At 36.9% G+C, this 15,864-nt stretch overlaps 1 protein-coding gene across 1 annotated transcript in view; it reads left to right on the forward strand.

Moving 5' to 3' along the window:
• Positions 1-5,120: 5,120 nt before the first annotated feature.
• Positions 5,121-15,864, forward strand: part of cacna1bb (calcium channel, voltage-dependent, N type, alpha 1B subunit, b) — an 89,738-nt gene continuing 78,994 nt past the window's right edge. The window contains exons 1-3 of the mRNA XM_079586012.1: positions 5,121-5,206; positions 5,327-5,479; positions 7,163-7,350. Coding sequence (XP_079442138.1) covers positions 5,353-5,479; positions 7,163-7,350 — 315 coding nt within the window. The 5' untranslated portion in view covers positions 5,121-5,206; positions 5,327-5,352. The remainder of the gene's footprint in view (positions 5,207-5,326; positions 5,480-7,162; positions 7,351-15,864) is intronic.

Below are 15,864 nucleotides of genomic sequence, written 5' to 3' on the forward strand. Positions count from 1 at the left end.
GTTATATCTTACCATGAGGGTCCTATAAGAGTCCTTATATAAAGTGTAATCTTATAAGTCATATATATTGGTTATCTTTTCCAATAGTTAACGAGTATACATTGCCATGTATCCCATACTTACAGGTTTTATACTATGAAAATGGCCCTTCTCTTAGTATGAAACGATATACACAAGTAAATGATGTATTAAAGGTACAATATGGTACAATATGTACCAAAAACCACTTGCACAGTGTTATATATTTCTTTCAATTGTGTACTTCCATTAGCCTAAATGGTTCCAAGAATTTGTAAATTCAGAGAAATTCACAATTTGAAAAAGTGCCGTCCCTGTTCACTTGTCAATGACGTAATATCCGTGTTATCCCTGGTTTCCGCTTGTACTGCCATAGTAACCATGGCGACAGACGTGGACAACTGCGTAGTGCATAACGTCTAGCTGCACGTTGTTGTTGTTTCGTTCAAACATTATGGACCATGGAACTAAAACGAGGATCAATATCGGCGTGGCGTTTTCGAGATGCAGAGAGCTCCACATCCACTAACTTGGACTTGACAGAGCTTCACGAGTCACGACTTGACAGGGACGCTGCTCTTGCATGTACTTTATTAGACAGGTGAGCAAATGTACATAAAACAAATCATTGTTATATAGCTCAACATGATGAAATGTTAGAATATGATCGGTATGTTATTCTAATGTTGATCTAGCTTACTGGTAGTCTCATACAGCCAACAAACTAACATAGTCACATATGATAACATTATAACTTTCAACACACTGCATTTTAGTATGATAGTGTAACGTTAGACCAAATGAAACAGCGCTGCGTTCCTCAAGTTTAATCCGTCAAATAAACTGACTTGTGTGAGTTGTAATTCAGCACTTGCGGGTAGTTCGGTAGAATTAAATGTCCTTATTCCTTTATATACGCATGTGGCGCTAATATCTGTCTCTTATTAGCAATCGCTCCCTGCTTCATACCACAGTCATGTTAAAAAAACATGAATGTTTTCACTCATCCATAAACATTATTAGATCCATCAGCTTGACAGCATCATTCTGCTTATTCACTGCATCATCAACCTTCACCTTTGTTATTGTAAGAGGTTAACAACCCCTAGCGGCGAAATTATTATATATATATTATATACGTTTATCTAAATGAAATGGCTTCTTAAACAAAACAAAAAGTAGGACAGAACTTGATTTTGTTGATAGGGAATTGATTGGATCGCTGGATTGTAGTGGTTTGCTATTGCTGTGATCTCATGTGATTGACAGGTTATCCCACACCAGTAAACTTGAGAAGAGAAGAGATGTCAATGTAGGAGCTGTCTTCACTGCTGACAAAATGAGCTTTCAATTAAACTTGCCTGGCTATACAGTAGAAAAGGTGAACTTTTGAAATCGGTGCTACCTATGGACTAGTTGCACGGGGCCGCCATTTTGGATTTCTGAACAGCGAGTGTGCGGTTAGACACTTCCGGTTTCGCATTATGCACGGTGCAGGGAGCCGGAGAAAGCCGAAAATTATACCTTTTTTATAGTGGTTTATAGAATAAATTATATAACTTAAAATACTACCAAGATCCATATTACTATCACACGAGCCAATGGCAATTAAATGCACGGATACATAGTCCGATTAATGAATGAAATACAACTGTTCACGAACAGAAGATTGTATTGGACTCATGCTGCATACGCAATGACAATTATGCCAACTGTAGCCTAAATATAGTTACAACTACGATTAGAGTTGTTAAATAAAATACCCCGTGAACATTCACACGTTTGCCCTGTGATAGGCTACAATTTATCTCCATAAATACGGTTTTCTCAATTCTGCGTATATATTTTCACTTACTCGATCAATATTATCATCACATATTTTACATTTTTAACTGTAGGGAACGTTACCACAAAAATTTAGTCTACTATAAGTTTGTGTATATTTTACACGTAGTACAATACTGTATGCGCTGCTTATAAACACCAGACAGATAATGATTTATGAAACAGATGCTCTTCACTCATCTCACTTGCACAGAATAAATGCAGTAATAGAGAGGATAGAAACTCACAGGTGAAATACACAGAAAACTATATGCATTTAAAAATTTGGTCGGGTTAAAGTCCCCCCTGGATCTTCTGTATCCACTCAGCCCGTACCGCAGGCGTCAACGGGGAATGCATGAAAGCTGACTTTGTTGTAACGTGACGAAAGTTAACGGTACATATATAACGGCACACAACAATGAAGTGCTGAGGCTGTCACCCTCCGAAAGGCAAGTCGCCTCTCTTGAATCCTAAAAACACTCATTGTGAAAAATTATCTCTCTAGTAATGGAACTCGGTCGCTGTTGTCTCTTGCTCTCGCTGTCTCCCGCTCTCACTGTCAGATCACCGGAAGTACTGGCCCGCACACTCAGGGTTCGAATGTCAACGGTCGCCATTTTGTGCACGGAGCGAATAGAAAACAGATCAAATGGTCCACTGTCTTCCCTTTTGCCAAATAGGTAGGAAAACTTCAACACCCATAATGCACTGGGCATGTTGCCGTCCAAGGCCACTCCCAACAGTCTGCTATGGATACGCTTGACTTGAACCAAATATCGCCTTGCTTTAGTAGGATATACTAAGTTCTTAGCAAACTTTTAGTCATAATGGTGTCAACTTGTATTGTTCCCGGGTGCAAAAATTCCAAGAGAAAATGTACAGTGGTAGTGAGTTACTTTAGGTTTCTAGTGAAGAATCCAGTATGTTGTAGGCAGCAGCTAACGGCTGCAAAGAATTGTAAATACAGAGAGAATATAAAAGCCCTGGAGCTGTCATCCAGTGGGCTTCTGCTGACAAATAAACATGAATTTCTCTTTCCAGGTAACTACAAAGAACAAGTAAACATTGGTCATTTACATATACGGTACTACCGACACTGTAACAATACAAATCGGGTTGATAATCAGCAAAGTTTTGTTTTTTATGTGTCTTTTTTACTATATTTTCTCAGAACCTTCAGAGAATCCACTTTGAATTCATTTTTTTGTCGAATATCACCATGCATATACACATTTTAGTTCTAAAGTAAGAATCGTGTTTACCTTTAATGCATACCTTTTCCTGAGTGTCTGTGCAAGTGAAAATAGTCAATGTGACATGCTGATTATGTGTTAATAATTAACTTTAACGACTTAAACACATTCAGTATGTCACAGTGTGTTTTGAATGTTTGCATATAATGAGATTTTGGCTCTTCATAATGTGTCGGTAGCCCTTGACTTGTATTGCATATGAAGCATCTCTGTGAGATGTACAGCTCAGACTCTGACCGCACAGCTCCAGCAGAGGGCGCTGTTGTCGCAACACTAGATTACATGTTCCTGAAAAGGTCAACTTTATTAAAAAAAAAAGAATGTTGAAAACTTTGCCAACTCTTCCTCCTTGTCTAACTTTCTTCCTCTCTTCCTCCTCCGTGTTTGTGTAGTGAGTTAGATAGATTGCGGGGGTGTTTTGCGGCAGCTCTATCATATTTAATGGGGCATGTCTGCTCAGCCTCACAGTACTCTGCATGATCCCTCCACCCCAACCCTCTGCTGCTATCCTCTCTTCCCTTTTCAGACATCCATCTTTCTTTCAATCTCTCATTTTCCTATTCTTTCTCGTGTTATGAGCAAATCAGATCAGATGTCAGAGAAGAGAGATGCTCCTCTGCCAAACATAAGAACTGTAACTTTGATATAAGCTTACTCAGTTTGCCTGCTGTGAGTTGATGATTGTGATTTAATGGGAAGATCTTATTCACGGCCACATTTGCACAAATGCAGTGTGCGGCTGGTTCCACTCCAGTGCTGCTGAAGACACACACTCGTGTGCGCTACGCCAGCCAGGCACATTGCCTTGGCAACATCTAATGGCTGTCATCTCGACGGTGTCACTGTGATGATGGGATTAGATTAGATTAGGTTATGCTGATTTTCCAGAACATAAACACACACAACACTGAAGGCTTGACAGTCTGCTTCAGAGAGGTTTCTTGTGATTGCTACCTTACACGAATCACTGACCAAAAAGGTGATCCAGTCATTTAATACAGTGTGAGATGAGAATTAAAGAGGGTTTTTATTTTTTTTTTGGTGTGTGAAAAAAGAGAAATACATATATAGAGTGACACCTGTGGTATCTTTATAGATTTCTAATACTCTTGTTTTGCTTGCATTTTGGGGACCGATTATTATTATTAGTGGTAGTAATTATCAATAGTATATAATGTTATGTAAATAAAAATGTATTATGTATTATATATAATATAAATCATATTTTAATTCTATTGATGAATGAATAAAATAATAAATGACAAATAAATTAAATATGAATACTATAAAACATAATTTTTAACAGTATCAATAATAATAATAATTATTATTAGTAGTATCAATTAACAAGTAAAATAGTATATAATTTGATGTAAATAATGAATTAATTTGTATTATATATAATATTAATAATGCTTATATAAATAATCTTTATATTCAATATGTAATGAATGCATAAAATAATAAATTACTAAAAAATATATGATAAAATATGATAATTGTCTATTGAATGAATAACAATAACATTTTACAATAAAATGTGTATTATTAATATTATTATTATTATTAATCACTAATTATTACCAAATTAAAATTATATACAATAATCTTTAAAATAATTAATAAATCACAAGATTAATTGTGGAAGATTAATTAAAAGAAGAAATTAATTGAATATTGAAATTAATTACAAAAAATTGTTTTAAGTACTATTATTATGAACATCAATTTAATAAATAGAGACAATCGATAAAAATTATATAATGTAAATATCATTATTATATTTAAGATTATATAATATAATAATATTATTTACAATGTTACATTGTTTATATTGAAATTGTTTTGTTTAAATGTAAGTATTTCTATAAAGGATATAATCAAATATCCAAAATGGAAGCAGGCCCAAATGGAATGAAACGAACAACCCATGCTGACTGGCCACTAATCTGAACTAAAAAATGTTTACGGTGGTCCTGCTTTCTACTGAATTCCGCATGTTTGTGTTTGTGACAGGATTTTAACCACAGTTGGTTCAGAGTTCGACTTAAGAACATTGCGGGCCGTCCGAGTCCTGAGACCCCTCAAACTGGTGTCAGGAATCCCAAGTAAGTGTTTAGCAGTACAGAACACGTTGATTTAACACTGTTCAAATATTCAGACATTACAAATGGCTGATATAGTGTGACAGTTTTTCCAAATGTAACCAAATCTGGTTCTCTCTTTAGGTCTTCAAGTAGTATTAAAGTCCATAATGAAGGCCATGGTCCCCCTTCTTCAGATTGGACTGCTGCTCTTCTTCGCCATAGTTATGTTTGCCATCATCGGTGTGGAGTTCTACATGGGCAAGTTCCACCTCACCTGCTTTAGATTGGATACAGGTTAGTCTACTTCCTGTTGTGTGTGTTTTCTTCTTCTTCTTCTTCTTCTTCATTTTATTGAAAATTTCCTATCAGAGTGTGAAGCTTCTTATGAGAGGAAATAAATCATACAGCCACTGCAGTCAGAAACGTTTCAAAGCACACCATCTCAAAACATCCCTTTGAATCACACATGAAATAACAAATTCAGGTTGTCCAAGGAAAGTAACTCCTTATCAGATTACGTTGAAGAATGAAGATAATAAAGACACTTTAGCAGAAAGAAGCCTGCATTGGTATCACAAAAAACTAAATAGGAATACACTCTGTATACAGAATTATTATGGGAAAGTATTATTGAATAAAATATGAGAAAGCCAACTTACTGTTATACTACTTAAACTTATATTTCTTATTATTGTTATTATTCTGAGCCTTCAGACATTATTGTTATTATTCTGAGCCTTTTCGACCCATAGACAAAATAAGTAAGATGTTATGTCTGAGCAATATCACTGTGGGTATGGAATTCCAAAGCTGCCAAAAGCATACATTTGCAAGATGGCCTGAGTTTGAGTCCCAGTTTATGGTTCAGGATTTCTCAAGCCAACATCAAAGTTTGTTCACAAACTTTAGCCTCTTTTTCTTACTTGCAACACTATAGCTAGACAAAACCCGTTCTGATCAGAGCTCCTCTCAGGCTCTTCTTTTGCTTATGCAAATGTCCTCCACCTGCCTTGCTCTTCACTGACTGACATTTACCCACAAAACCTTGCGGAGAGACACATGACACAATCTTGAAAACATTAACTTTAGATGTTCATTAGTGTTTCATTGTGCTCTGATGTGTAAATTCCAGTGTACTTAAAAAAAATCATGCTACATAGACAATATATATTGGGATTAGAGGTGAGGGGAAAATTACATTTTAAATAATCTTTTAGGCTTAATAATGATAATTTTGTACTTTTGTACAATTATAACATAAATGTCCTCTAATTAATATTTAATCAAAATGAATCCTGTATAAAATTGCGCATAACATTTTTCTCGAGGGCTTGAAGAGCAAATGTTTTTCTATTGTATCCACACAGCACGGCTCTTGAGGATGAGGACATAAGCTGTGTTATTGCAGCTGGAGGCTGTGTTTGTGTGCGTGCGCGCATGTTTGTGTATTTACGTACTATATTTCGGTGTCCATGGTGTGAGGGATCTTGACAGGTCGTTAATGTCATATGTGTGTGTGAGTTATTTCAGTTCGACACAGTGTGTGTAATTAGCTTGTGTTGGTAATGAGGTTTCCAATAAGAAGCTGAGCTGCTAACATGTGCTCAGCTGCTGCCTGCTTCACCCCTCAATCAGCAACATCAGCAGGTGCTATGCCTCAGAGAGAGAGTGTGTGTGTGTGTGTGTGTGTGTGTGTGTGTGTGTGTGTGTGTGTGTGTGGTTGGTTAAGGTAAACCATACATTGTGTGGGCAAAATGTCCCCACAAAGATGGCAATATCTGAAATTCTTGTCCTTGTGGAGACATTTTTTGGTCCCCATGAGGAAAACAGCTTATAAATCGTGTGTGTGTGTTTGACCAGTTTGGAAAGGGTGGTTGCAGTAATTTCCCCTTCGTATATATAATGATTATTTATTTAGGCTTATGTACAGTACAGTACATGATTCTTTTCTGTTTGTTTGTTTGTTTGTTTGTTTAGGAGAAAAGGTTGACGATTACCCATGTGGTACAGAGCTTCCCTCAAGACGGTGTCCCAATGGAACAGAATGTAAAGAGTACTGGAAAGGACCCAACTTCGGCATCACAAATTTCGACAACATCCTCTTCGCCATCCTCACAGTCTTCCAGTGCATCACCATGGAAGGATGGACTGATGTACTATATTATGTGAGTTGCTGTTAAAATAATTGAAAGGAAAGTTGATGCGAAGAATGGAAATTGTCATATACTCGCTCCCACATCATTTCTAATAATCCTTATTATTTTCTTTCTTCTATAATCCAAACATATATGGAGATGTGAGGCTGAATGTCTGAGCAGCTCTTTTCCATAAAACGGTAGATGGTGAATTATCATGCCAAATGGCAAACAAAGCATCATAGAAGTATTCCATCGAATCTGTGCACTACGTTCCAAGTTTTCTGAGGTGATGTATAGGCTGAGAAAGCTTAGGCTTATGCGAGACGTGTCGCCTCACTGTTTTATAAGCCAATGGTTTCAGAGACTTCCGAACTCATTCTTCTCCCTGAATATGTTTCTATTGCATACTTTTTAAAATATACTAAAATACATTGAGGTTTAAATAGTATATGCCACTATTTGCACTGTGTAAATAGCATCTAACTACTAATTAGACTTAGAATGAAGAAAATACTGCTATTTTCAGGTAGTGTAAATAGCATCTCTAGCTATTTACACTTGGGGTAAATTGCATCTATCGCTATTTCCACTTAGTGTGTACATAGCATTTAACGCCATTTGCATTCAGTGCCAAGAAAATGCCTTTTGTTGTTATTTCCACTTAGTGTAAATAGCAACTATCACTATTTGCACTTAGCTCCACAGCCTAACTATACCAGAATCACATGCACATGATAGTGGGATATCATAGGCAGTGAAGAATACAGTACATCTATGCCGACTTCAAAAATCAATCAGATGAAGGTATCTCACTAGACAGATGTGGCTCGATCATTGCATTCGGATGTACTCTTGTTGACTTGTACCACCATATGACCAATGACATAAATTTAATTTTTAGGTGAACTGTTTAACCTCACACACACATAAACACACATGCATTTACAGACATGCACAGTGTGGGATGTTGATGTGGAATATTGTTTGTGTAATCTCAAAGGCATTTCTTTGTTTCTGAATTTTGTGTTGTGTTATAGAACATCTGACAGCCTGTGTTCTGCTTGTCTGAGTGTTGAGCTCATGAGACTAAAGGTGCTAAAATCTGTCTGTGTGTGTGTGTGTGTGTGTGTGTGTGTGTGTGTGTGTGTGTGTGTGCGTGTGTGTGCGTGTGTGTATGTGTGTGTGTGTGTGTGTGTGTGTGTGTGTGTGTGTGCGTGCCTGCTGATGTGAATACAAAGTAGAAGAGGGGAAAGAAGTTTGCTTTAATTGCAGACATGCAAAATAACATAATTTATGATATGCATGAATTTCACGCTTATAGAAAACCCTACTGTGGCCATAAGTTTTTACCACAGGCCAGTCATTATAGAGATATCACATTCAGGACAGACGCTGGCATGGACGGAACTGTCTCAGGGAGCGTAGTGTAAATCCTGCTGAGTGACAGCAAAGACAGACTGCTGTAGTTTCACCTGCTCCCCTTCTCCTCACAGTTTACTAATGTGTACAGAGCATCAGACTGCCAGAACATGGTGTGGGGCAGCATATGCCACCCTGTTCCCACACCACTCCTCCTCCCGCCACAGACTGAGACGAGAATTATGCTAAGCTGAACTCAAACTGTACGCTGCCAACCTGTTCCTGTCATATGTGGAGGGCTGCTGGTTATGCTGATGCCCTCTCTCTTTCTCTCACTTTCACCCGCCCACTTTCTAACACACACAACTGTTCCAAAATCTAGTGAGCCGCCTCACGGTCTACTTCATTGTATTAGCCTAACCATCATGGAACCTCGTAAATGAACAATTAGAGCTAATATTGGGTTAAACAATCCTTTTTAATTACACTCAATATTTGTTTTTAGTGTTTAATAAGCTTATTTGCAGGGTTCAAAAGTGAGGATTTTTTAATGCTTGCTTAAACTAAGCAACTTGATTTTCCCACACACAATTACATATTTTTATGAATTTTTAAAAAAGTGTTGATATAATAATACTTGATTTAATTATACTCTACATTCATCTGTTTTTTTTATTATTATTTTTTAAATTATATTTTAAGTATTATAAAAAAATCATAATTGTTTTCATTCAATGTTAGATTTTCCTTTTAAAGAAAATGTCTGTAAATTATAAGAAAATACAGATTTATTTATTATTTTATTTATCCTGAAAATACAAGGATATACAAGGCAGAAATAAACATATAAATGCTTTTGCTGTAAAATGATGCCATACTTGACTTATTATTATCATTAACTTGTAATGTTTTACCCATTCTCAATGATGCTACACAGACTGTCACAAATCTTGGAATTTTGATAAATTCAGTCAATTTTGTTTCAGATATAAAAAAATTTTTTCATATGTAAATTAATAATTGTTTTCATTAAATGCTAGATTTTCCTTACAAAGAAAAGTAGAAATATGTCTGTAAATTATACAGCTATTGTAATGATACAAAGAAAATCTATTAACACTTTTGCTGGAAAATTATGGCATACATGACTAATTGTTACTATAATTAGTCATTTTTAACCCATTCTTACTGATGCTACCAAGATTGTCACACATATTGCAAATTTGGCAAATCCTCTGTGTCAGACAGTAACATCTTTTACCTAGCTGACAAGTTAAAAAAAAGTCGACTGCATTTCACAACCACTATTACTAAAAAAACACTAAAAAACACAAACAAATGCTGCCTCTGAGCAGCTCACTATGTTTTAGAACAGAGCACCACTTTCCTCTCTCTACACTCATGCACTTGCTATGAGTTTTCTTATTAAGTACGATAAACCTTTTCACAAGGCAACTTTAGCACAGCCTGCGTGTACAGTATGTGTGAGTGTATCTGATTAGCATGGGCTTGAGGGCCACATGACCTCTCAAACTGCATTGGTGGCCCCTCAGGCATTCTGCAAGGCCTTTAAAAACAACTTTTGTTCTCAGAATACTGTAAAAAGACGTCTCTGGGAGACCATCGTGGCTTCATCATTTTATTGCCAATTTGTAACTACTGGAGCTTGTAGTTTAACCATTCCTTATAGCCCAGGGGTTTCAATCCTATTTCACAGAGACTGACTCGTTTATAAAGTATCTCAGTGCAGTTCTTAATCCCTCTGCATTGAAAAGCAAAGACCTATAATTGGTGACAAATAGAGAATAAATCAATATGTATTGTTCATCATAAGCCTTAGATCTTTCCCAGAAGTCACCCGTATGAGTGCCAGTTCTTAATGGTGTGCCGGAAGCAAGTTTGAACTTTTCCTCCATTTTGTAGATGAATAGAAAACATACTGTATTTTTTAAATATATATATATTAATGCCAAATCGATTATATAGACATAATGCACTATGCAGTTCAGCCAAACATGCAATTCTTCCAAAAAAGTTTGATATTATATATAAAATATTATACAGAAGCTATTATACAGTAATATAATTAAATACAATTTACTAAACAATGTTCTAAAAAGATATGGTAACACTACGGTAATGGTAACTATATCATATATGTAACTACGGTTACACTTTATTTTAAGGTGTCATTGTTACAGTGTAATTATATATTTAAGTACTGCGTAATATTAATTAACAACATGTGCTTACTATAGGGTTAGGGTCGGATTAGGGTTTTGCTGAGGGCTCTCTAAAGGAGTCTGTAAAATAAAGTGTTACTGTAACTACATATATATGGTACTACATAATATATGTAACTACATATACAGTATATGGTAACTACACAAGTTAACATGAACTAATAATGAAGTGCACATTTCTACAGCATTTATTAATCTTTGAAAATGAAATTTCAACATTTACTAATACATTAATAAAATCAAAAGTTGTATTTGTTAACATAAGTTAAAAGGGTGCTATAATGCCCTTTTCACAAGATGTAAAATAAGTATTTGATGTCCCCCAGAGTGTGTATGTGAAATTTTAGCTCAAAATACCCCACGGATATTTTTAAATAGCATGTTAAAGTTGTCACTTTTTGAGGGTGAGCAAAAAAACGCACCGTTTTTGTGTCTGTCCCTTTAAATGCAAATGAGCTGCAGCTCCCGGCTCAGAGGGTGGAGCTTCAAGAGCTCGTGTCCTTTTACCTCACACAGACATGCACTGAAAATTTCAAAAACCTTTAGCCTTTTACGCCTTTCAGACAATGATGGAGAGACTCAAGAGGAAGTGACAACATGTAGAATGCAACAGGACATTTCTGAATGGTTAGTTGATGAATTTATGTAGCTTATGTGTAGTTATCTTCTAGTCATTGATTAGCATATTCTGACTTGATAATCTATAAATCGTGCTCCCGGGGGAGGGGTTTATGTAAATTGTAGGGTTAGTGATGTCACTAACCCGGGAGGTATGTTGTGTAGTCCCTACCAGGCGTTTGTTGTAGTCCTTAAAAAGCAATTTCTTTAAAAGCAAATATTTCCCTTTGCTTTGAACTTTGAGTGTTGTAACTTTGCAGATGTTGTTTATGCTCAAACAGCAACATTACAGTGAACTAAAGTTAGAAAAGTGAAAACATAATTAACTACCCCTTTAGTGCACTCTGAAGTAACATGAACAAACAATGAACAGCGTTATTTTTACACAGCGTGTTTACAAAGATGAAAAAATACAGCAACAAATGTATTGCTCATGGTTCATGTTAGTTAATACAACAAATGAAACCTTATTGTAAAGTGTTACCAAAGATATTTGTAAGGAGTTACATGTCACATGTGTTTCCACCACAAAACAGTGAATGTAGAAACCGCACAAGGCATGAAATCAGCCTCCGTCTTAGTAATTCAGGGAAAATGGTGTTCTGAATACTTTTTTTAAGGCTACTGTGGAAGATGATGAGTGATATGCTGCTTTTTGAGATCCAGTTTATGGTTTGAATGCAGGATGGATCACATCATGAAATAAGAATAATGCCAGCACTCCATTTTCTAGATTGCATGTCAGAGTAGCTGAAATGTGACTCCTTGGATTGATGTCTTTATAGCGCTGTGATGGAACGGCACAATGGAATAATGGGATTGTTTGTAATGGATTATACACATAACTTCTTTCTTTTATATACCAAATGTTGCCAATGCAGCAAAACCGTGACTGTGATATATAATCATATTCTAAGATTCAAATCCTAGGTAAAAACAGCCGGTTGTGTGCCTTGTCGAAATGAAAAGGCGTTTCTTTATTGAGCATCAAGTTGTAGCTCTATAAATGACAGACAGGCAGAGGGCCAGAGGTTAGTGTAAGTTTCTCAACCTTAGGAGCTACATTATCCCCACCCATAATGAGCTGCGGCCCAAGCAAGCCAGCGGGGGCGGAGTCTTCTGCTAATGACATGGCACTCCTCATTTCATGCCTGTTAGTTTTATTACCCTCTCACTGTGCTAGAGATTAATCACTTTCTGCTTAATTACCACTGCTGTGTCATGCTTGTTTGGGGATGCTGGTCAGATCCCCTGTAGTGGAACAACACTACCTGTTGGAGATGATGATGTTATTATTGAGAAACGTATTTATTTATTTAAAGGCACACTATGTAAGCTTTTTCGATCAAAATATCCACTAGAACATCTATATATAATATTTATAAATTCTAAATATATTTTGTTGATTTGTGTACTTACATTATCCCAAATGTTTCTAAGAATGTTTAAATCCAGAGAAATAAGCAGTTCATTGAACTGACCTATCAATTAAATCATACCCGTTTTGTTTTGTAAAAACCATGGAAACACCAAAGACGCTTTAAAATATTATGTGTTTTATTAAACAGGTGAGCAACTGTTTGGATACATTCACCGACAGAAAACTAATCGTTGTACAGCTAAACACACTTAGGGCCCTATCTTGCACCCAGCGCAATTGACTTTGTACACCGACGCATGTATCATTCCTATTTTGCACCCGCGCACAGCGGACTTTTCCCTCCACAGACGCACGTCGGTAAATTAGGAAATGAACTTGCGCTCGCGGGGGCAGTTCAGCGCAAAGAGAAGGCGTGTTCCGGGGCAAAACTTCCATGGTACTATTTTCCAGTTTTAGAAAGCAATTTCGCCACTAACCAGGAAAAAAACAGTCTAAAGACAGTGGCGCGTTGCGCGTTAGTGATATGGTATTTTAAGGGCGCGTGCTTGGCCATAATGTTAACGCGCATCCACTTTGATTCTCTAATATAAAAAGATGCAGCAGTTTTCATTTTTGCAAATCATACATTATTACAAGGAAAAATATTAAAACACGAGGGAAATCATTGTTGTGTCCGTGAAGATGTGAAAAAGATCTAGATTAGGCTACACATTTACCCAAATTATACGCCTGTTTAACCGAAGCTAATTTGGGTGGGTTTCTCCCATCATCCCCAATGTCACTTCTCTGTGTTTTACAGCCCTGACGAGAACGTCGGTCTCCTCGGCTGTGAACTGCTCCTGGCGTGCGCCGGCAAATCCGCCGTTAATAGCGATCCGCCACGGAACAAGCGCGCCTGCTCTTAAAGGGAATGTGAGAGGACGCTCTGATTGGTTTATTTCACGTTACGCCCAAACCACACCTTTGAATAATGAAGCTACTTCAGACCAACCCCTTTTAGATTTGCGTCGGGCGCAAGAGTCGTTTATCGCGCTGGGAAAATAGCAACAGCGCCGGGATCCGCCCACAAAGTTACTTGCGCTTTGCACTTTGACACTTGCGTTTCAGATCGTCAAAATAGGGCCCTTAGTCTTTTTGTTTAAATCTTGTTTTCTTGATTTACCGCGAGTGCCTTATTTACCATGCCTAATATCACTGCAGTGTGCAACAAGTGCCTAATAGTAGCACACAGAGTAGCATTATAACAACTTTCATTGCACTCAAATGTATCTAATATGATAAAACAGCGCTTCATTACCCCACATACGCATGACCGGAAGAAGCGGAAGCGGTCTGCGGCATAATAAAAGCTCCACTGCTCTCGAGCTGTGTGTCGTACTTAACAGCGGCCTTGTTTCGCTCCAACGGCTTTCATAACGTTAATAAATTTTGAATACATTTCCAGTCATCCACGAATATGATTTCTGCCCGAGTCCCTTCGTATTCTCCACTGGCTGTAGAGGTGAAGACCACAAATCCCATGATTCCCCGAAATCAAGGCGTCATCAAGCTACGCCTTTTTAATGAATAAACGATCTCTAGTGGCGAAAAGTTACATTGTGTGCCTTTAAATAAAGTTTATCTAAAGAGTACAGTTTATTAAAATGTATTTTTTATTATTTAGAATTTATTTACAGAGTAAAATGAATAGACAGACTTTCTCTTTATGTCACCATGGCTATATGCAGAAAACAGTCATTTGTAATTTGTGTTTTAGAGAGCTAAATATTGTTATGACTTCACACAGTTTGGTTATTATTCATTAAGATTTTATTTGTAATTTGTACTTGATTGGATTTGTTAGAGTGTCCATTGTTTTAAGACTTTCTAGTGTTATAGAAGTCAAGATCTTTGGTCATTTTCAACCTTGAAAAGTGCAATAGAGTGGCATTTGAATTTGGACTCAAACTTTTGTGGCAAAGAGATTTGTATGAACATGGCCAAACCCAGGGAGATGTATAGAGTTAATGATAAACATTAATTTGCATGCAAATAAGTCTAAACTCATTTATTACATAATAAATTCAGTTAGCAGAAACAGGATTGAAAAAACAATAACTTTCTGTTCATAATCGTACATTTGCAGAAGGAATGCTTACATTGGACAGCATCATTAGTTGCTAGAAGACCTGTTGACACTGGAATACTTTATGGTAGCATTGCCATTTTGTTTCCTTACATGCCTGTCATCTTTTGAGCATCAAGCAAGGGAATTTTTATTTATTTATAAGAAGTAGGAATATCCCACGTCTTTGAATGGAACGCAGCATTAAACTCGATTGGTTTTCCTTCAATCACTGATCTTGAAAATTGTCCCCCCCCCAACAAAACAACCCTTGTTGAATGTCTCGTGTCATTTCTAAAAGTATTTTAATGGACCTCTTTGTGGTGATTTTGAAATGAGTCACGTCTTGATGTTGTTGTACCTACAGCATCTTTAATTAATCTAAAATCTACCTTCTGGTCAAGCATTTGTAATGTTAATATGTCTATAATAAAACAGTCAACTCGCACCGGGGCGGTAATAAGGTGTCATTTATTGACGTGTGAGAGCATGCTGCCCGAAATGAGACATCATGTGGTCAGTAGCCCCATGTGTGAAAATTGTTACACTAAAATGTATAGTCAGCCCGCAGCTGTTGTGCTATTCCAGTAGCCAGTGTGTGTGTGTGTTTGGATTTAATCAGTGTTTTTGCTCTTGTTACTGCAGGCTGAGTCACCAGGCCTCTGTGCACCTTGACCCTGTCAGCCGGTCATCCTGGGCTGTCAGACCCATCCCAGAGCTCATTAAACATCTTTAAAAATAGCCTGTTGGGAGCTGGATGGAGGACAATCATATTTGGATGCATGCAGCATTGAATCAATTCAGGCTTTTTCCCTTCTTTCCCCTCCCCCTATTTG

Source organism: Phoxinus phoxinus (assembly GCF_949152265.1).
Source record: "Phoxinus phoxinus genome assembly, chromosome: 17".
In the NCBI taxonomy this organism is placed as follows: domain Eukaryota; kingdom Metazoa; phylum Chordata; class Actinopteri; order Cypriniformes; family Leuciscidae; genus Phoxinus; species Phoxinus phoxinus.